Source organism: Bos taurus, chromosome 7 (genome assembly GCF_002263795.3).
Source record: "Bos taurus isolate L1 Dominette 01449 registration number 42190680 breed Hereford chromosome 7, ARS-UCD2.0, whole genome shotgun sequence".
In the NCBI taxonomy this organism is placed as follows: domain Eukaryota; kingdom Metazoa; phylum Chordata; class Mammalia; order Artiodactyla; family Bovidae; genus Bos; species Bos taurus.
The window spans coordinates 6564949-6588302 of record NC_037334.1 but is presented as its reverse complement, the minus strand read 5'-3'; the positions used below and the strand labels follow the sequence as shown (position 1 = coordinate 6588302).

The following is a 23354-nucleotide window of genomic DNA, read 5'->3' as shown; positions in this document are numbered from 1 at the left end:
AATGAAGGAATGAGGTAAAAACTCACAAGACCAAGTAAGAGGAAATAGGTAAACTACCTGAAAAAGAATTCAGAGTAATATTAGCAAAGATGATCCAAAATCTCAAAAACAAAATGGGGAAAACACAAGAATCATTTAACACACTTAACTAGGACCTAGAGTCGGACACGACTGAAGCGACTTAGCAGCAGCAGCAGCAAAAGAAATAAAGAAAAAATAAACAGTGACCAACAACACAATTACTGAAATTAAAAATACTCCAGAAGGAATCAACAGCAGAATAACTGAGGCAGAAGAATGGATAAGTGAGGTGGAATGGTGGAAATTCCACCTCAGAATGGTGGAAATAACTGCTAAAGAGCAGAGTACAGAAAAAAACAATGAAAAAAAAACTGAGGATGGTCTCAGAGACCTCTGAAACAATATCAAATGCACCAATATTCAAATTATAGAGGTCCTAGAAGAAGAAGAGAAAAACAAAGTGTCAGAGAAAAATTTTGGAAAGATTATAGTTGAAAACTTCCCCAACATAGGAAAGGAATAGGAAAGTCCAACAAATCCAAGAAACACTGAGAGTCCCATACAGGATAAACCCAAGGAGAAACACACTGAGACCTTTATTAATCAAACTAACAGAAATTAGACACAAAAGAAAAGTATAAAAAGCAGCAGGTAATATACTTGCTGCTTTGGGAAACCCCATATGCTTAACAGCTGATCTTTAAGGAGAAACTCTGCAGGCCAGAAGGCAGTGGCAGGATACACTTTAAGTAATGAAAGGGAAAAATCTACAACCAAGATTACTCTACCCAGCAAGGATCTCATTCAAAATTGACAGACAGATCAAAAGCTTTAATGGCAAGCAGAAGCAAAGGAATTCAGGAGCACCAAATAAGCTTTACAACAAATGCCAAAGGGACTTCTATAAGCAGGAAACACAAGAGAAGGAAAAGACCTACAAAAACAAACCCAAAACAATAAAATGCTAATAGGAACACATATATCAATAATTACTTAAAATGTAAACTGATTAAACACTCCAACCAAAGACACCAACTGGCTGAATGGATACAAAAACAAGACCCATATATATGCTGTCTACAAGAGACCCACTTCAGACCTAGAGACACGTATAGACTGAAAATGAGAGGATGGGAAAAGATTTTCCATGCAAAAGGAAATCAAAAGAAAGCCAGAGCAGTAATTCTCATTACCAGACAATAAACAATAAACAATATAATAAGAGATAAGGAAACTACATAATGATCATGGGATGGATCCAAAAAGAAGACCCAACAATTGTAAATATTGATGCAACCAGCATAGGAGTGTGCTCAGTCACGTCAGTCATGTCCAACTCTTTGGGACCCTATGGACTGTAGCCCACCAGGATCCTCAGTCCATGGAATTCTCTAGGCAAGAATACTGGAGTGGCTTGCCATTTTCTTCTCCAGGGGATCCTTCTGATCCAGGGATCAAACCTACATCTCCTGCACTGCAGGCGGATTCTCTACCACTGAGCCACCAGGGAAGCCAAATACATAAGGCAAACACTAACAGACATAAAAAGGGAAATCAACAGTAACACCATAATACTGGGTGACTTTTACACCCCCGCTTACACCAATGGACAGATTATCCACAGAGAAAATTAATAAGAAAACACAAGCCTTAAATAGACCTAACTGATATCTTCAGGATATTTACCCAAACACAGAAGAATACACTTTCTTCTCAAATGCCACATGGAACATTCTCCAAGATAGATCACATCTCAGTTGGGTCACAAGTCAAGCCTTGGTAAATTTAAGAAAATTCAAGTTGTATCAAGCATCTTTTCTGACTACACCACTATGAGACTAGATATCAATTAGGGATATCTAGGGGGGAAAAATGTAAAAAAACACAAATATGTGGAGATTAAATATGCTTCTAAATAACCAACAGGTTACTGAAGAAGTCAAGGAGGAAATTTTAAAAATACCTAAAAAAAAAAAGTGACAATGAAAACATGATGACTCAAAACCTATGGGATGCTGCAAAAGCAGCTCTACAGGGAGGTTTAGAGCAATACAATTCTACCTCGAGGAACAAGAAAAACATCAAATAGACAACGTTACCTTATACCTAAAGCAACTGGGAAAAGAACAAAAAAAAACACCAAAGCTCGTAGAAGGAAATAAATCATAAAGATCAGAGCAGAAATAAATGAAAAAGAAATGGAGGAAACAATAGCAAAGATTAACAAAACTAAAAGCTGGTTCTTGGAGAAGATAAACAAAATTGACAAATCATTATCCAGAATCACCAAGAAAAAAAGGGAGAAGACTAAAATCAATAAATTAGAGATGAAAGGTAGCCTGTGAATGGAAGAAGAGATTTGGAAATGGTTTACCTCGTAAGGGGTTAATATCTAAAAATATACAGAGAACTCATTCAACTCAGTATCAAAAACCAAACAACCGGCTTAAACAACAGGCAGAGGATCTGAAGAGACGTGTTTCCAAAGAAGTATTACAGATGGCCGACAGACACATGAAAAGATGCTCAATGTCATCACCCGGGAAATGCAAATCAAAGCCACAACGAGGTGGCACCTCACACCTGTCAGAATGGCAACTGACAAAAAGACAAGAAACAACCAGCGTCAGTGTGAGTGTAGAAACAACCCTGTGCCCTGTTGGCAGGATCGTAACACAGCCCAGCCACGACCGGAAACAGCATGGAAGCGCCTCAACAAATCAGAAGAGTCGTACAATCCAGCAATTCCACTTCTGGGTATTTTTCCAAAGAAAATAAAAACCCTAATTGGAAAAGACGTGATCCCTATGTCCACTACAGCATTATTTACAATAGCCAAGATACGGAAGCACCCCAAGTGTCCATCACTAGAAGACTGAAAAGAAAGTGTGGTAGGGGGCATTTTTCACCCCTATTCTTTACCACTGGGCCTGGGGGCTCAGTGGTAAAGACTCTGCTTGTCAATGCAGGAGACGGGCTTGATCCCTGATCCAGGAAGATCCCACATGCTGCAGAGCAACCAAGCCCACGTGCCACAACTACTGTGCCTGTACTCTCGCGCGCAGGAGCCGCAACTGCCGAGTCCACAGGTGGCCACGACTGCGGCCCGCGTGCCCCAGAGCTCGCACTCCACACGAGAAAAGCCACCACAGGGAGAGGCCCGTGTGCCCCAGAGCTCGCACTCCGCACGAGAAAAGCCACCACCGGGAGAGGCCTGCACATCGCAGCCAGACAGTGAGCCTTCACTCACTGCAACGAGAGAAAAGCCCCAGACAGCCAAAACTAAAGAAAATATTTTAAAAGATGCGGTGTGTGTGTGTATACATAACACACACACACACACACATACATACATATACACAATGGAATTATTATTCATTAAAAAAACAAGAAATCTTGCCAGTCATGACAACATGGATGGATCTAGAGGGTTTCATGCTAGACGAAAGAAGACAGAAAAAAAGAAAAACCAGATGATCTCACTTACATGTGGAATCTAAGAAACAAAACAGAATGAAAACACTCTTCGATACAAAGAAGAAACAGGTGGTTCCCAGAGAGGAGGGGTGGAAGGCTGGGCAAACAGCTGAAAGGAATTAAAGGGTACACACTTCAAGGTACAAAACAAATAAGCCAGGGGATGCAATACACAGCATAAGGAATCCGGTAACAGTGTAGGGACTTTAGATGCAGACAGATGCTTACTAGGCTTACCATGGTGATCATCAACACATGCAAATGTCAAATCGCGATGAAAAGTAGCATAACTCTGAAACTGAAACTAACAGAATGCTGTACATCAACTACATTTCAATTTTAAAAAACAGTTAAGATAGTGAATCGGGACTTCCCAGGTAACTCAGTGGTAAAGGACCACCTGCCAGTGCAGGAGGCACAGGAGACTCGGGCTCCATCCCTGGGTCGGGAAGATCCCCTGGAGGAGGAAATGGCAGCCCACTCCAGTATTCCCGACAGGACAGTCCTGTGGACAGAGGAGCCTGGCAGGCTACAGTCCATGGGGTCGCACAGAGTCGGACACGACTGAGCACGCATGCATGCAAGACAGTGAATGTGTGACATATATTTTACCGCAATTCAAAAGAAACTGAAATCAGAACACAGGCAGACACTGAGCGCGCACCTCGCCGTCAGCGCTGAGAAGCCCACCTCCCTGCATCTGCCTGGAGTGCGGCTTCTCCACAGATCTGTCAGACTTGCCGACTCTTGCCGGCTCCCTTCAGGAAGCCTGGGGACTTTCACAACAGAAAAAATCGCTAACAATGGTCACTCATCTCTGAAGGGACCCGAAGCTCTCTGCCCCATCACGGCACCATTCCTTCCCCAACTCCCCTCTTCAAGGCCTCACAGGCTCCTCAGTCACCAGCTCTTCTCTTGAGGACTCAACACAGCCCCTGCTGGAAAGAGGCTGAAATGGTCTGAGGAGTAATAAGAGCCCTTTAGAACCATCTTTCACAATGAAGCAGATGCTTTTCAAAGTAGATGCCATGCAACTGGACCACACAGAAAGAAATCCTTCGGAACTATGATCTCGGTTGGCAAAGTGCCTGATTTATCACAAAGGCAACTCCTTGCCCCGGGTCAGCTGAGGCCTCCCCGCCCTGTCCCTGCACAGACCTCTCCCCAGGGTTCCCTCCTTGAACCCTTCCAAGGGTCCAACCCTATAAAAAAGGACAAAACCACCTGGGCTGGGAGGTGTCTATTTTTTTTGAATTTACTTTTAATTGGAGGATAATCACTTTACAATGTGGCACTGGTTTCTGCTGTACAACATGAATCAGCCGTAAGTATACATACACCCCTCCCTCGTAAGCCTCCCCCCCCACCCCCCCGCCCCAGCCCTCTGGGCCGTCGCAGAGCACCGAGCTTCCTGTGTCATACGCAGTTTGCCACTGGCTGGCTGCCTCACACACGGCAGTGCACATGGTCAAGGCCACTCTCCCAGCTAATCCACCCTCTCTTTCCTTCGCTCTGTCCACAAGCCTGTTCTCCACGTCTGCGTCTCTACCCCTGCCCTGCAAATAGGTTCATCAGTACCGTTTTTCTAGATTCCATACATATGCACTAATACATGACATCTGTTTTCCTCTTTCTGACTTACTTCACTCTGTGTAACAGGTTCTGGGTTCATCCGCCTCACTTCAACTGAAGAGAGGTGTCTATTTGATAGCAGGACTGCTGTTAATGCTGGTATTTAAGCCAAATAAAACTGAGGCAACGTAACAACAGTGAGCTGGGAGGAATCTCACTGGGAGACCATCTGAGTCATACACAAATTGCCTTCAGGAGTAATTCTGCACTTATTAAGAGACACATCACTCATTTCTTTTCTTTCTAGAGGCAGTAAGACAGCTCTGTGGCCTTAACATCCTGTCTTTAAAAGAACACTATAAGTGGTGAGAGAAGTTTTTCAAAAAGAAATGACAGCAACAGAGAGAAAAGAACTGTAAAGCACAAACTGGCTGGAAATAAGGGAGAAAGCTATGAAGACATTTTGGAAGTCTTCAAGCTTCAGAGTTCGCACAATTTCTCCTTCTATCCTGATTAACCTACCGGGCAGCAAAATCACAGAACATGAGCCAGAAACACAAGGTATCCACTGTGAAATTTTCAGAATGCAACATCTGCCTGCCTAAGTAGGCAACAACACCCAATTACAGGAAAAGGTGATGGTTTTTTGCAAAAGACTCTAATTTGGAAAAGTATTTCATCCAAATTCTGTGGCACAGTCACTCTGAAACAAAGTGGATACAATCATCCTATGAAACGTGCTGAACGTCATAAATGACTAAAACAAATGCAAGTGAAAGACAGCTGCGGGGGCCTGGCCGGGCACTTACCCTCACAGCCCAGTGGGCCTCTGCAGAAGGCGCCGTGACCATGAGAGGGCTGCTGCTGTCGTGCTGAGGAGAAAGAGAAAGACTCCACTGTAGCTGGCACCGAATTCTACTACAGGAGCATGTGTTCACTGTAAGGATATCCATTTCACAGTGCTTTCAAAAGGGAGAAAGATCTCAGAAAGTTAAACACAGAATTACCACATCACTCAGCAATTCTCCTCCTAGGTACAGACCCCAAAGAACTGAAAACAGGTATGCAAACAATTCCTTGTACATGAATTATTATGCCCACCAACAGACAAATGGATCAACAAAATGAGGCAGACCACAGAATGCAATCTTAATCGGTCATGAAAAGGCATGAAGTACTGACACATGCTACAAAGTGGATGAACCTTGAAAACATCACGCTGACTGAAAGAAACAAGACGCATGAGTCTATAAAACGCACAGAGATAGAAAGCAGACCAGTGGCTGCCAAGGGCTGGGGGCAGGGTGGGGGGCGGGCAGAATCAAGAATGATTACTTCATGGGTACACGGTTTTCTTTGGGGGACTATGACAATGTTCTAGAACAGACAGAGGTGATGGCTACACAATGCTGTGAATGCACTAAACAGCACCCAATGGTTCATTTTTAAAATCAATTTTAGATTATGTGAATCTCCCTGCAACTAAAAAAAAATTAAAAAGAGAGAGAAAAAACATGGAGAGAGACAGACGAACAGATAAATTAGAGAAGCATGGAGGTCTCTGACACTTACAAATTTAGGCGGTGGCATGTTCAAATTCAGATTGCTCAAGGTAACCTCGTGGCCGCTCTGTGCGCAGGCGACTAGTCTCAGTGCAACATAGAAACCCTGCAAATCCAAGAGAGGGGGATGCGTGAACCCCGCCCAGCTGGCCGCAGTGGTGGAGGAGCTGTCTACAGTCCGGGGCTGTGGGGGACGAGGGGTTTCATTTCGCTTCAGCAGGGGAGCCCACACATGTTCAAGTCTCATAGACTCCAGCAGAACCGGTCTCACCCTGGGAGCACTGTTTAAATGAATGTGCTAAAACAGACTTAGCCCATTGCTTTCTGAACGCTATAAAATTGCAAATAGGTGTATTTTCAGAAACAATGAGCCCTCAACATTTAGGAAATGCTAGCGTGTACAGTTTTAAGTCTAAAGGGTGGTTCAACTATGCACTGACTTTTTAGAAATGGTTTGGAATAGACGCAGCTGTTTGGGACTTGACACTCATGATTCGGTGGGTCCCCCTGGCCTCGCTGAACAGAGTGTCCTGCACTCACCCCCGCTCCTCAGCGGCCAGACGAGAACTTCATCTCCCACACAGGGACAAAGGGCCCGAACTAGGGGCCCTGCCTCCTCCTCACCCTCCTCCGAAGCGAAGACTGGCCAGGCCACAGGCTTAGGGCACTTGTGCAGGATCACCTAGTTCTTCTAAATTGATCAATGGGCCTAAGAACATGGATTCTTTTTAAAGCTGTAAACACAACTATGGTTTTAAAATCTTCTTCATAGAAATGTGAGCACTAGAGCAGCCTTTCTCAGGCTGATGTCTACAGAATGTCCGTGTAGCATGTAGAGAAACGGGGACACCGGTCAAGTTAGAAGAACTGCACTCAGCACAGATAACAGGGTTCTTGGGGCTTCCTTGGTGGTCCAGTGGTTAAGACTCCACACTCCCAGCGCAGGGGGCAGGGGTCTGATCACTGGTCAGGGAACTGTGATCCCACACGCCATGTGCTGCAGCCAAAAAATTTTTAAAAAGAGAAAACAGGGTTCATTCCCACAAAGGTCCTCTGACCCCTTAACACACAAGCGCGCTATGAACCTCAAGCAAGGGAGGAGCAGCGGATGGCACTTACTCCACAGGTCGGATCACGGACAGTGATCCACACCCCTTGGAATAGAGTTTGGGGAAAGACTGAACTAAATTAAAACATGACCAGTTAAAAATCATAAGTACTAGCTTCCCAGGTGGCGCAGTGGTGAAGAATCCAACTGCCAATACACAAAAAGTCTCAAGTACTCTAACATTCCACTTACGGGATATTCTCAAAATGACGGGATTCCATCACAGAAGGAACCAGCAGCTGCCAGGGTTCAGGGTGTGACGCCCAGTGGGCAGCATGAGGAGGGTTCTTCGGGGGCAGTGAGAATGTTCTAATCCTGACAGTGGCAGTGGTTACTTGAATCTATGCAAGTGATACAATTACACAGAATTCTATACACCAGAGACCAAAACCACACCAAAGTGCCTATGAATGTGATCAGCTCCGGGTTAGGCCTCTGGTCTGGCGTCACGCAGACCTGAGCACAGTGCTTCGGGAGAGCAGGGGAAGGACACACGAGAACAATCTCAACTATTTTCTGCAACTTCCCTGACAGAACATTTGGAAAACATGTGAATCACTTGTAACCACACAAAATATTAAAAAGATTACGCTAACCAGGAAACACGGCTCCAAGAGTTCAAGAGGCCTTTATTTTGAAATGAACCCTCGCCGCTGTAATAGTCTGACGGCCCCACTTATGTCTGGTGACACTTGTCAGTGGCGACAACAAGGGAGGAAGTGCAGAGGTGACCTGGCCTGGGGGCTCTGGCCCAGCCCCTCCACTGACCCGGTGTGTACGTGTATGTACCTGTTTGTCCAAGTACCCTTTACCTTCTGGGTCAGCCAAGTCCCATATCTGTGGAAACACAAAAGGGCTGATGAGTGTGACCGCCGATCATTTCCTCAGCAAACAGGAGCCATCGTCGCCACTCACCTATACATGTGAGCCTTATGTATAGGTCCCAGCAGCCAGACTCAGACGAGGTGAACGGCCTGGACCCCTCCCTCTCCCCTGCACACAGCAGGCAGCAGCACAGTCCAGAGAACTCCCAAGGGTACCAGGCTCCAAGGCCAACATAAGTCCATAGCTAAGACCCCAAGAGGGCTCAGGCCCCTTGTCTGCTGCTACCCAAGCAAAGGGGGGCAGCAACCATTAAAGCATTTGCATCCACCCGTTACAGCCCCGAGAGGTTCGAAGTGGCCAGCCCGCTTCCCAAGAGGAGTACAGACCCCACGAAGAGGGGTCTGCACAAGCCAGTGTTCACCTGCCAGGGGAGCCCTGAGGGTGGTCGCAGAAGAGAAATCGCTATCGTTCATCACCTACCTTCCCAAGGATAATGTCTGAGAGTCCAGACTTCTTTAGAAAAAGTGCAGCTTCACTCGCCCCAACTCGCCCTGTGTATGCTGGGTCTACCTGGAATTGGGGAGCAACACTTGAGATAAGGCTTTGGCAGCCGAGCAGCAGGAAAAGCAACACCCGTGACACTGGCTGCTAGCTGACAGCTGGGAAACAGAAAGGGAGGGAAGGCCTCTCTGGGTTGCAATTCACAGCTGGGGGTTTCCAAGTCATTCCCTCTCCAAGCTCAATCCAGAAAGACACTAGTGAAAACTTACCTGCTTGTAGTAAGACTCATATAATGGATTTCCAGCGGGAATCTGTAAACAAAACCACAGACATTGGTCAAATGTGGACACAAAGCCTCTCTTTAAAAAAAGTGTCATCCCTAAATCTGTCATCACCAAAATACATAAATATTAAAATCAAAATGTAAGCACTTTAAATGTCCTCTCTACATAGACTCCCTGGAGGAGGAAATGGCAACCCACTCCAGTGTTCTTACCTGGGAAATCTCATGGACAGAGGAGCCTGTCAGGCTCCAGTCCATGGGGTTGCAAGGAGTCAGACACGACTGAGCGACTTAACAACAAAAAACACAGACTGCAGTTTATTCTCAGACAGACATCTCACACTTCCTCAGTTTAGAAAAAGGAAATGCTAATGCTCTCAAATAAGTCCTGACTCCAACACAAACCAGGCGGTTGTTCAGGAAGGAGTTGGTTTCGATTCACTGACCGATGGGATTTTGGTGCGTCCAGGAGCTCACGGGGAACAGACACCATTATCCCTTGAGACTGTTCTCTGGCTCCAGAACCGGAACAGGAGTCTCCGCAAGTCACCATGAATCACCAGTCACACCAGCTTCAGACTGGTTTCCCTGCTCCAAGGCTTATCCCCACCCATCTGGTCTTCCTCCAGCCACCCACCCGAAGGACTGGGCAAAAAGGCACTGACCAGCCCCAGGCACCAGGAAAGACGTGGCCAGTGACAGCTCCCACTAGGACAGGCAGGAAGTTCAAAGTCCTCAGCTTGGCACGGAAGACACTCCATGTTCCGGCCATCAGATTTCCTAAGATGCTGCTGTTCAGAGAAGATAACCACCTGATCTACAGTCAAGAGGCTAATTGAGACACGCCTGGATTCAGCTTGGTGGAGGCCAAACCCTCACACATCCAACAGTGTCTGTGGTCTCTTTCCAACCTCAGCCAGTCGCCCCCCCAGTGACGAGATCTGCGGGAGTGTGCCAGCAGGGGCAGGAATTCAGCACCTCTAAGGAGACTCTTGAAAGTCCCTTGGACTGAAAGGAGATCCAACCAGTCCATTCTGAAGGAGATCAGCCCTGGGATTTCTTTGGAAGGAATGATGCTAAAGCTGAAACTCCAGTACTTTGGCCACCTCATGCGAAGAGTTGACTCATTGGAAAAGACTCTGATGCTGGGAGGGATTGGGGGCAGGAGGAAAAGGGGACGACAGAGGATGAGATGGCTGGATGGCATCACTGACTCGATGGACGTGAGTCTGAGTGAACTCTGGGAGTCGGTGATGGACAGGGAGGCCTGGCGTGCTGCGATTCATGGGGTGGCAAAGAGTCGGACACAACTGAGCGACTGAACTGAACTGAACTGAAGGTGCTGGCTGTAAAGGCTCTTACACGTGTTGGTCTTTTATTGTGTGAAAGGAAAAAAGCGGGACACCGCAAAGGTGCTATTGACTTAGGGAGCTGAGAAAAGCGAAGAAAACAACATTATGCTTAATCGTATGGAAGAACAGGTGTATAAACAGCTAAAGAGAAGAACGCCAGGAAAAATGAGTCCCGGATGACAGTGCTCATTTTAAAAGTCTTCAAACACTGTTGTGCAATTTTTCATAATGAATAAAACGGGGGAGGTGGGTTTGTTTCAGCTACAATCACTGACTTGAACCAGCCCAAGGCTTGCATACTACTGTGTAGTAAAGAGTCACCTCAGTTTAAAAATAATGCCCAGGTTACGGTCAGCTTCTCTGGGGGATGGCAACACCTGCAAACACAGGAAGAAGTGAAAGTACAAGAAGAGCAGCAGCAGAGGATGGAAATAGAAGAAAAGGAGCACAGAGGCCTGAACGGAGGCAGAGGAGAGTCAGAACGAAAGAAAGGGGGGAGTCCTGGGAAGGCAGACGGAGAGGGGCAGCGCAATGTGGAAAAGCCAGAAACGGGACTTCCCCGGTGGCCCAGTGGCCAAGACCCCACTTTCCCGATGCAGAAGCCCACAGTTCAGTCCCTGGTCAGGGCACCATTCCCCGCACGCCGTAGCTAAGACTTCCCTCAAGCTGCACCTAAGACCCGCTGCAGCCAAAATGAATACATAAATATTTTTAAAATATACTGCTATGTGATACAGGTATCTTAAAAAAAAAAGGCAAGACAGGAGGGTAAAGACTGATGCTTGAGAAAGAAAAGACGACACCACAGGAAGAAACGAAGAGCTAAGGGGGCTTCCCGGACAGCCCGGCGGTTAGGACTTGGTGCTCTCATTGCCGTGGGCCCAGGGTCGAGCTCTGGTCAGGGAATTCAGATTCGGCATGCAGTGTGGCACAGCCGGAAAAAAAGCTAAGTGTACAGCAGCTACAGCAACTCCCAGGATGGCAGCTTCCTCCCGCCCTGGGCCCTTGCAGATACCATTCTGGGAGAGGCTGTCCCCCTTAGCTTCTAATGACTTAGACAGTAGTGACCACCATCACACCCTGTTTGATTGCCAGAATTTAAAATTCCACATGAAATCACAGAATTCAACAGCAAAAAAACAAACAACCCACTATGACTTAAAGTCTTCATATGCCTATGAAGAAATAGGCAGAGGATCTGAACAGACACTTTTCCCAAGAAAATATTACAGATGACTAATAGGCATGTGAAAAGACACGCAACATCACTAATCATCAGGGCAAGGCAAATAAAAACTACAGTATCCCACCTCACACTGGGTAGAAAGGCTAGCATCAAAAAGATTAAAAAGTAACAAGCATTGGTGAGGGTGTGGGGAAAAGGGAACCCTTGAACACTGTTGGTGGGTCTAAGTGGCTACGGCTGCTATCAAAGACAATACGGAGAGTTCTCAGAAAATTAAAAACAGAACTACCATGCGATCCAGCAATTTCACTGCTGGGTGCTTATCCAAAGGAAATGAAAACACTAACTCAAAGGAGAACAAACAAACAAACACCTCCATGGCCACAGCGGCACTGTTTACAACAGCCAAGACCTGGGAGCAACCTAAATATTTACTCACTGATGGCTGAATGGATAAAGAAGGCGTGGTGTGTACACACACATTCAGAGGAACACTACTCAGTCCTTAAAGGAGGAGGTCTTGCCATTTGTGACAACGTGGATGAACCCTGAGGGCATTATGCTAAGTGAAATAAGTTAAACAGGGAAAGACAATCTCACTTGTACGTGGATCTGAAAAACAAAAAGCCAAACCCACAGACACAGAGAACAGAAGGGTGGTTGCCAGAGGTGGGAAGGGCGGCGGGGGGTCAAAATGGGTAAAGGTAGAAACTTCTCACATAGAATACGTTAGTTAATAACATTGTGTTGTATACTGAAAGTTACTAAGAGGACATCTTAAAAGTTCTCATCACAAGAAAAGAAACTTTATAACTATGTGTGGTGATGGGTGTTAAGTATTGTGATCATTTCACAACATGAATAACAAATAACAAATCATCACATTGTACAGGTGAGACTAACATAATGTTATATAGGTCAACTGCAATCTCAATTTAAACTAATTAACTAATTAAAGGTCTACATGCTCTCCAAACACATCACCCCGGAGGAATAAGGCCAAGTGAGGAAGCAGAGTCAGGCCGGCTGTTTGTGACCTCTCAGTAAAGGTGATGGTGCTGGGTCCTGATAGTACATCATGTGCTCGTGGCTCACGGGAGCAGAATGCAAGACCCTAGGGACCCCCCCCCCCCCGCAACCTGGAAAAAGGTCCCCTTGCTGCCAGCAATCGGAGAGGCATGGCTCTGAAATGAATTTCCAGTGGTATTTTTTTAAGATCTCATGGTAGGCAGGAGAGAGGTTTCTAAGCTACTGTGATTCCAATGAAAAACAGAGTTATGGTATTTGGAGCACCAAGGGTTAATAACTGTCTCAAACTTCCCAAATGCTTCCGAATCAGATCCACGATCAGGAGAAACAAGACCCCAAATAGTCCAGAAAAGGCCCTGAAGCCCCAGGCCCCGAGGCCTGGACTGTCAGTGCTAAGGACTCCGCTCATAGGCAATCTGTACTCAGAAGTCGATCCCAAATGACCTACAACTAATGGAAAACCACAGAGTATGCCTCACTCATTCCTCACTAAATACAGGGATCTGTCTGGGTAACCTGGAACAATGACGGCAGTTAAGAGGTTCTGATTTAATTACACACGTCAGCCACTACATATGCAGAAGGGGGCGGGAAAGGGGAAACATCGGCAGATCTAACTGGCACTTCCTCTTACCACACAACTTCCCCCCAGGAACAGTGGAGTCATGCCTGCCAGCTGCCCGATACATGACTGCAACAGAACTGACGACAAACGCCGCGAAGCCTCGAGCCCCTGGACGCCAGGCAGACACTGTGGACACCAACAGCTCGCTGCGGGCGGCCACGCTGCAGGACAGAGCCCCTGAGTGCTGAGAGTGGGCGCCAGAGCCGCCCACCTCTGCCCAACCCCGAGTGAGGCCAGGGCAAAGGTAGAAAGGGAACAGGCCAGGGGACAAGGCCTTCAGTGTTCAGAGGCTGCGGACAGCTCAGAGATGGCTTCAAGAACAGAAGTCAGACAGAGTCTGTGCAGCAGGGCATTCTCCTCCACCAGCCCAGGGTGCTAAGAGGCCATCTTTGACTCTGAATTAGTCACTGACATTCAGTATAACTTTCACTTTGGGGACTTTCCTGTCGGTCCAGTGGCGAAGACTCTGTGCTCCCAATGCAGGGGTCCTGGGTTCAAACCCTGGTCAGGGAACTAGATCCCACACGCCACAACTAAGACTTGGCACACCCAAATAAATACAAACCTGTGAATCTGATCTTTCAGCTGGTCTCCTAAAATACTAAGAAAAGTTCCCAGGGCCTCTTCACTGTCTCCTCCAGCCCAGAAGTGAAAGTTGGTCAGTCGTGTCTGACTCTTTGCAACCATGGACTATACAGTCTATGGAATTCTCCAGGCCAGAATACTGGAGTGGGTAGACTTTCCCTTCTCCAGGGGATCTTCCCAACCCAGGGATCGAACCCAGGTCTCCCGCATTGCAGGTGGATTCTTTAACAGCTGAGCCACAGGGAAGCCCAAGAGGCACTGTACAAATGGGGAGACAGGCAGGGGAACACAGCAGGGAACAAGCTCACATCCTTCTACTCGGAGGCCTTTAAAACTCCACAGTTCATGCAAGTGTGTGTAATTTTAACACCTGGGGAAAAGCAGCTTCAGATGAGGAACACGGCAGTACTGCTTTGGAGGGGAAGCCCTGAGGACTGGGCTTCCTAATCCTCTCAGGACTGAGTCCATCAGCTCCGATTCCTGCTTTCATACAGGGCAGGAGCTCTTCTGCAAAACAAAATCATGATCGCTCGCCTTGCTTGCTTCAAAACATTTGTTACGTAAACCCATTTTCAGTTTTTAAACTTTTAGAAAAAAGTATTTATAATCCTTGATCTGATAAACAGTCCATCACACTTACTGAATGCTCACTGTTTTCTATCCAGTATCTCATTTAATTGTTTCCAACAATGCTACAGGGCAGATACTACTGTTTGCCCCCATATACGGATGAAGGGACCGAAGTTACCTTGCCCGGGATCACACAGCCCAGGAGTGATGGAGCCAGAGGAGTCCCAGGCCCTGGGACACAAACCCACTCTGCACTCTGCAAAAGCAGCCAGGGCATGACAGAGCTGGACACAGGCCTGCACAGCCTCCTGTGCACGCTCGCCCGAGAAGACGCAAACACGTGACTGTGTCGTGGTAGGCTGCAGTCAACGGACGTGGTCAAAGTGCACCACTTGACTTCAGCACAAGAACTGACTTAAAAACCAGGGCAGCCTGCCATTTCCTCAGGAACACTGAGACTCCGTAATGGCCATATTTTTCAAAGCTATTGCTAAGTTCTGCAGGAAGTTAGGCGCATACCACCAGAAGACATCCCTGTGTGAGTGCCTACTTGGAAAACCAGATGCTGAGACCAAAACAGGGCTAGAGAAGTGCTCACTTGATAATCCCTGCATTTCGCCTTCCTCTTAAGTTCCCCTGGCAGTGTGCACAACCATCCCCCTGGCAGTGTCCACAACCATCAGCCCGGCAGTGTGCACAACCATCACCCCACCCCGGCTATGTGCACAACCATCACCCCGGCTGTGTGCACAACCATCACCCCACCCCGGCTGTGTGCACAACCGTCACCCCACCCCAGCTGTGTGCACAACCGTCACCCCACCCCGGCGGTGTGCACAACCATCCCCCTGGCTGTGTGTACAGCCCTCCAGGCAGGCCAGCCCACACTCTGCAGGCAAGGAAACCAGGATATAACTCAGTAGCTCTCACAGAGCTTCAGCAAACACTGGGGCATCCTGAACCTCCCTGAAACTGACAGCTCCCTCCATCTGCTGGATCCGAGGCCTCTAAGCCAGAGCTAAGGTGAACACTGCAGGAAGAACTGAGACAGGAGAAAGAGCCTTCATAAATTTTGAGGAAAGAGATATCCCAATTTTAAAAAACTAGCCAAGGATAAGAAAAAGGTGATTCTGAAAGAAGGGATGCAGCAAAGTTAGGGGAGATGTTCAGTTGAGAGACTGCAAAACGGAAGGAAATGCCAGTATTTGCTCTCAGGCTGGCAAAGGTGCAAACACGACCCGGGCCCTGCCAGTGGGAAGATTCAGTGGGTGGAGGGGTTTTCTGAGGCCAGCGCAACATGCGGTACACGTGCATGCCCCCACACGCAGGTCTAACATGATTCCAAGTCTTCATTGATACAGATGTGATTACTCTAAAATTTATACAGAAAGGCAAAGGAACTAAGCTAGAACAATGTTGCAAAGGAATAGAGTGGGAGGACTCTGTCCACCGGATTCCAAGGCTTGCTACAAAGCTCCAGTAATCCAGACAGCGTGGCACTGATGGTGCTAAAGACACACAAAACCGTGGAACACAACAGCGAGCCCAGAAGCAGACCCACGTAGATATGCCCAAGTGACTTCTGACAAAGGTGCCAAAGCCAGCTAGGAGGAAAGAGGCCCATGTCCACAAGGGTGCTGGAGCGACTGGCCATCCTCCAGAGAAGAAAAGGAGCCTGGAGACATTAAGTCTCCCACTTTCTACAAAATGAATTCCAAAGGGATCACAAGCTTAAATGTAAAGCCAGAAAACTTTCAGAAAACAACAAAGGAGAAAATATTCAGGACTGGGGGCTGGGGAGAGAGTTCAGATGTGCCACCAAAAGGCTGATTCAAAAGAAAAAAAAAAGGAAATCGATAAACTGGACCTCAGTTTATCGATTTAAATTTCAAATGTTTGATCTATGCAAGACTCTGATAAGTGGATGCAAAGACAAGCCACAGACTAGAAGGAAATACTGCTGACCCTTGAACACTGACTGTGGAGGTTAGGGCATCCACCCTCTGCAGCTGAAAATCCAAGTGTAACTTACAGTCAGCCCTCTATACACAGCTCCTCTGTTTCACATCTGTGGAGTCAACCAAACTCGGATCAAGTAGTGCTTGACTGTAGCACACACTTACTTAAAAAAAAAAAAAAAAAAAACTTTTAAAAAATAAAGAAAAAGAGGCCACTCCTTCAGGGCTGGCCTGCTCAAGAAAGTAAAAAGAAAAGAAAAAATTCACATATAAGTGGACCTGCACAGTTCAAACCTGTGTTGTTCAAGGGTAACTATTTGCAAATCACATATCCAACAAAGGACTGGTACCCAGAATACATAAAGTAAAAGTGAAAGTAAGTCGCTCAGTCGTGTCCGACTTTGCGACCCCGTGGACTGCAGCCTGCCACGTTCCTCTGTCCGTGGAATTCTGCAGGCAAGAATACTGGAGTGGGTAGCCATGCCCTTCTCCAGGGGATCTTCCCGACCCAGGGATCAAACATGGGTGCCCCACATTGCAGGCAGATTCTTTACCATCTGGGTCACCACAGAAGCCAGGAAGGAATACATAAAGAACTCTCAAAACTCAACAACACAAAAAGGAACCAATTCAATGAGAACATGAGCAAAGACACGAAGGGACATTTCACTAACGGGATGTACAGATGGCAAATACGGACATGAAAAGATGGTCAGTACACCTTCAGCGGCCAAGTGCAAATTAAAAACCGCAGTGACAGGGAGCCGTATTCAATATACTGTGAGAATCCTAGACTGGAAAAGAATCTGAGAAGTTAGATTTATAACTGAACCACTTTTCTGTGTATCTGAAACTAACCCAATATTGCAAATCAACCATACTTCAAGTAAAAAAAAAAAAATTCTCTTGAAAAACCACAGTATGAGGCCACCACACAGCTACCAAAACGACTAAAACAGCAAACAGTGACGCTGGTGAGCATGCAGAGAAACTAGGTCACTTCTACATTGCTGGTGGGAATGTAAAAAAGTGAAATTACACTGGAAAATAGCCTGGCATGCAGTTTCTTAAAAAAAAAAAAAACTAGACGTGCAACTGTCACAGACCAGCAACTATCCTAGGCATTCAGAGACACGAAGATTTAAATTCACAGAATATCCTGGACTCAAAGCTGAGTGCAGCTTTATTACTAACAGTCTCGCAACACTGAAAACACGCCAGACCTCCTTCAGTGGGTTTTTGCTCTAATGGACCATGGTCCCACAGCACCGTGGAATACTACCTGGCAATGAAAAGGAATCCACTCCGGACAGACACAACAACCCAGCAGGATCTCCAGAGCACTACTGTAGTGGTGGCTGTTTAGTTGCTCAGTCCTGTTCGACTCTTTGCGACCCCATGGACTGCAGCCCACCAGGCTCCTCTGTCCATTCCCAGGCAAGAACACTGGAGTGGGGTGCCATCTCCTTCTCCAGGGGATCTTCCTGACCCAGGGATCAAACCCACGTCTCCTGCATTGGCAGGTGGATTCTCTACCACCGAGCCCCCAGGGAAGCCCCCGGAGCACTATACTGATGGAAAAGGCCAGTCTCCAAAGGCTTCATACTGTATGAGTCCACTGCACATAATCAAGTGCTAAGATTACAGAAAGGAACAGATCGGTAGTTGCCAAGGGTTAAGGAAGGAACGGGTAGGAGGGAAGAGGGTGTGGCAGTAAAGGGGCAACCAGAGAGATCCCTGTGGGGATGGAGCTGTTCTGCATCTAACTGTGGAGCACATGACTTTCTGGTCAGGATGCTGTCCTGCACGCGCGCTCAGTCGCTCAGTCGTGTCCAACTCTGTGCAACCCTACAGACTGTAGCCCACTGGGCTCCTCTGTCCGTGGGTATTCTCCAGGCAGGAACGCTGGAGTGGACTGCCACCAAACTTAAAAAATTTTAAAAAGAGACTCAGGAGATTTCACAACCAAATGCAAGATGATATTTTTAGATAATTAGGGAAATTTGAATTATGGACTGGTATCAGATACTACTAAGCAATCCTTATTGTTTTCTGTCGTGGTAGGGCACGGCAGGGATGTAAAAGAAAACAGTCTCAACTACTACAGGTGCATATTGAAATATGATTTTTTTAATTTTTTTTTTTTTTTGCTGCTCTGAGGCCTTCAAAGCCACATGCAAACTTCTTAGTTGCAGTATGTGTGATTTAGTTCCCTGACCTGAGACCATTCCAGGCGCCCTGAATTGGGAGTGCAGAGTCTTAGCCATTGGACCATCAGGGAAGTCTCAAAATATGGTTTCTAAGGTGAAAACAAACTTGGGTAAAGATATTTGCAAAATGTTGGCCTCTGTTGTGAACTGGTGGTGAGTACATGAGAGTTCATTAAATTCTTCCCTGGGCTTTTAGTGTGTTTAAAGTTTTCATATAACTAAAGACCAACATTTGATGTGTTTCTGCTCTGGCAAGGATTTTCATGGTACAAGCTGCTTCAGGTTCAAGTGTGATAAATGAAGAACAGCTTCACCACTGGCAGGATCGTGCTTTTGCCAAATAATAAAATCCAGAATTTCTTTAACACAAAACCCCAGGGATTCAGTGATGATCAGATATGCCAGAAGGCAGAAGGGCAAGAAGGTTGGATCCGTGTGCCCTTCTTGCGGGCAGGGACTGCAGCCGACAGCGAAGGCCTAAAGCAGTGAGTAACCGGTTAAGCCGATAAATGAATCACCGTGTATCCTGGGACAGAATACCATCCAACAGTAAAAACGGCCCAGGCAGAACATCTATGAAGCCTGCTTAAGTGAAAAGGGCCCAGAGCAGAAGGCCGGTGATGACCCAGCTGGCGAGCACACAGCAGCCACGTGCACGGGATCTGCACCTGGTGGGACGGACACACACGTGTGCAATGATCCTTCCCCGTGAACGGGGGCCTCCCCTGGCTTTCTGAGTTCTCCAGTTAACACACACTGCTTTTAGGACAGAAAAGGGAAAAGGAGACGTGGAAGGTGAGGGATCTGAAGGAAGACACATGATTCTCCCTGGAGACCCAAATGACACCACGATGAAGGACCACGAAAGGGCACGCCCGCCATGTGGCACAGAAGGCAGGGCCTCCCTGCGACCCATGCAGACCTCGGGGGAGTTACATTTATAGTCCCGGCCTGCAAGGAGACCCCCCAGGTGGCACAGAGGTAAAACCTCCGCCTCAATGCAGGAGAGGCAGGAAATTCAGGTTCGATCCCTGGGTGAGGAAGATCCCCTGGAGAAGGAAATGACAACCCACTCCAGTATTCTTGCCTGGACAATTCCATGAATAGAAGAGCCTGGCGGGCTGCGGTCCATGGGGTTGCAAAAAGTCGGACAAGAATGAGCAACTGAGCACATACACACAAGGAGAACCATGGAGCAGGAGCGTTCAGAACGATCAGACACACCGCAGAGCCTCAGGGTGAACAAGGCAGGCAGGGGGAGTTCAGGGCGAGAAGCCATCTGGAGGAACACAGAATCAAGGTGTGACAGCTTCCACGCTCCTGGGAGACCAGAGCTCTCCGCCCCATCTACCAGAAATGGAAGGGAGAGAGGAACAAAGTCACTGGAGGCCACCTTCTGGCTCCAACACACTGATCCATGTGGGATGCAGGACCTACGCGGAGCCCCGACCTTCCCCAAGAAAGCCTCTGCCCACACCTCTCGGCAGGTCTTCCCATCCCCAGGGGAAGCAGAACCACACAGAGGTCAAGGGTGCCACCACACACACGTAGACTCAAGGCCAACCCCACCACTGGGACGCCGTGCCACCCTGGGTGAGAGGGTAACAGGCAGGAAGGCCGGGGGTCTCCAAGTGGAGGAAATAGGCTGCAAGTGTCAGACATTTTTCTCTCTCTTAAGCGGCAGGAGGAAACAAACTAGCGATATTTTTCCTTCTCTATACAAATTTAAAAGGGTTTCTCTTAAAATACTGTGTTGCCATAATGACACCTGGTTTCACCTGAAGTTAACTATTCTCAAACCTTGAGATAACCAGTGCATTTTTCTTATGGAAATGTTTGTCTTAAGCTATGTTAATGTGCTATGCATTTACCCCAGACTCTGTCTTCAAGTCGGTTCCACCTAATGGCTCAGAACCTACTTGACAAACCAGTATGTTATACTCAGATATTGTTGCCCTAATCTATGTAAACGAAACTATTTGCATGGTGATCTGCCCTTCTACAAGATTCAAGTTAATCATTTTATGGCCCGGGATGAACCTTTTGGTGCCAAGATTATCCCAAAATGCATCTTATGGGTGAGGGGCCTGGTGCCATTCTGAGTTTTAAGACATTCCTTTCTCTCATTAACAGACTGCTAGTGACTATATAACATCCAACTCAAGACTAGCAGGGGGTACTCTTTCTGCTCCCTTCTGATGCCTATGTCAGAAGCTTTCTCTCTCTCCTTTATACTTTAATAAAACTTTATCACACAAAAGTTCTGAGCGATCAAGCCTCGTCTCTGGCCCCGGATTGAATTCTTCTCCTCCGGAGGCCAAGAATCCCGGCGTCTTTGTGTCGTTCAGCAACAACCTTTCATAGGGAGGCTGAGCAGCCTTTCTGTGCCTTGATTTCTTCATTTGGAAAAAGGACAAGGCCTCCCGCCGCTGGCCGCTGACATGCGGTGAGCTCTCGACAAACACTGGCTTGTCAAGTCCCATCCTCTCACACCTCACTCTCCTTCACCAGCTCCTTTATGCCCAGAAATGCCCACCCTTCATGACTGCATCTCAAACTACCAAGCTCCTCCTGTCCTTCACAGACAGTGGCACGCCCTTGGATTTGCCAGTTTTCTGCTCTTGAACTTACGAATTCATTCATTCACTTATTGAACACGTACATGTTGGGCTTCCCTGGTGGCTCAGTGGTAAAGAATCCACCTGCCAATGCAAGGGACACAGGTTCGTATCTTGAGCTCTGAGGCTCAAGCAAGGGGAGAGGCAGGCGAAGTGAGCCCAGGACTCCAGCGCAGAAGCCTCAGATGTCACAACGGGAGGCACGTCCTGGGCCTGCAGAGTCAGGGGGCAGATCAGGGACGGGCAAGGCTGGCCCTGCAGCGAGTCCCCCAGCAGGGACTCGGGGTCACTCAGCGCAGTTTCAGCGAGACAGGCACAGCGAGACGACAGGTCTGCCCACCCCTCATTGGGAGGTCAGAATATCATCCCATCTTCCTGAAGGCAAGCTGAGCAGATGCACTCGTGAGGAGGAAAACCAAGTATACCCTCGGCTACTGGGAGCCGGTGACAGCAGGGAGTGGAGGAAGCTGGGGAGACACTGCCCATCCTCCAGGACACACATGAACGCAGCCACCCATGGTGCAGCAACTCACAGAACAGGGGCTGCCCACCCCGAACACGTCTCTCTGGAGGTCTCCACGGGGCATGGAGGTGGGTAATCCCAGTCGGGACTGCCCGCCTGGTTCTGGGCGCTGGCCTCAGTAGGGGTGCAACAGTGAATATGGGGTCCCCCCTCAGCCTCCTGGAGCTCCTGCTCTGGAGAAGGCATTAGACATGACAGTGAAACCAGCAGGGCACAAGTGCTGAGAGGAAAAGGCAGGATGGGGAGTGACGCAGGGGCCCACAGACACAGGCCGCAGGGAGAGGAGCCGGCAGCCACCGTGGCCGAGTCTGCCGGAGGGGATAACAGACGCTGGGCACCCGCGCTGAAGCTCTGGGGAGGACGGGCCCCGACTGAGCCAGAAGGAGACGCCCCTGGCAAGAAAACACCCAGGGGGTGGGGTCCTGGGGGGACTGCCAGGCACAGGGGAAGGGGTACGGGGCTGAGTGCGGCCACACGGTGGAGCAGGTGGGCTAGACAGGAAAGGGACCTTGCCCAGGCCGCCCAGAGGGAGCAGGGAGCAGCTTCCAGCCCCAAACTCCTGCTTAAGATCAACGCAGCCCTGGCCTCCCTGTATCCCTGTGTGTGTTAGTCGCTCAGTCGTGGCTGACTCTTTGTGACCCACAGACTGTAGCCCGCCAGGCTCCTCTGCCCATGGAATTCTCCAGGCAAGAATACTAGAGCGGGTTGCCATGCCCTTCTCCAGGGGATCTTCCGCACCCAGGGATCGAACCCGGGTCTCCTGAACTGCAGGCAGATTCTTTAGCCTCTGGGCTACCAGGGAAGCTCATAGCCCTCCTAGACATGGCTCCTCCAGGCGTCTCAGAGAACAGCCCCTCCCCCACCACGTCCATTCTCTCTTCCCTTCCTCCATCTGAGGGACCAGGCCCTGCAGAGACTCACAGGAGTGACACCTTAGCAGTCAGTGCCCCCTACGCACAGCAGGGCACTGACTGCCCTCCTGGAAGGTGCCCACTCCTCACAGTGGTCCCAACGCCCCCCAGGCGTGCCCTGCTGCTCTCAGTCGTGTCCAACTCCGTGTGACTCCACATACTGCGGCCAGCCAGGTCCTCAGTCCATGGGATTCTCCAGGCAAGAGCACTGCAGCGGGCTGCCGTTTCCTTCTCCAGGGGATCTTCCCGACCCAGGGATCAAAGCCGAGTCTCCTACGTCTCCTGCATTACAGGCGGATTCTTCACCATTGAGCCACAAGGGAAGGCCCAAGCGTGCCCTGCTGCTGCTGCTGCTAAGTCGCTTCAGTCGTGTCCGACTCTGCGACCCCAGAGACGGCAGGCCACCAGGCTCCCCCGTCCCTGGGATTCTCCAGGCAA

The 23354-nt window shown here is 48.3% G+C and overlaps 1 protein-coding gene across 13 annotated transcripts in view; it reads right to left on the bottom strand.

Annotated features, from left to right (window-relative positions):
- EPS15L1 (epidermal growth factor receptor pathway substrate 15 like 1) overlaps nucleotides 1-23354 on the bottom strand; it is a 106179-nt gene that overhangs the window by 70985 nt on the left and 11840 nt on the right. For 5 of the 13 annotated variants that reach the window (XM_010806555.4, XM_024993958.2, XM_059888000.1 and 2 more), the window contains exons 2-6: nucleotides 9336-9377; nucleotides 9046-9135; nucleotides 8530-8577; nucleotides 6643-6738; nucleotides 5880-5942 (exon numbers count right to left, since the gene is read on the bottom strand). In XM_010806555.4, the coding sequence (XP_010804857.2) occupies nucleotides 5880-5942; nucleotides 6643-6738; nucleotides 8530-8577; nucleotides 9046-9135; nucleotides 9336-9377 (339 nt within the window). The other 8 variants (XM_059887997.1, XM_059887998.1, XM_059888001.1 and 5 more) reach the window with 8 other exon arrangements.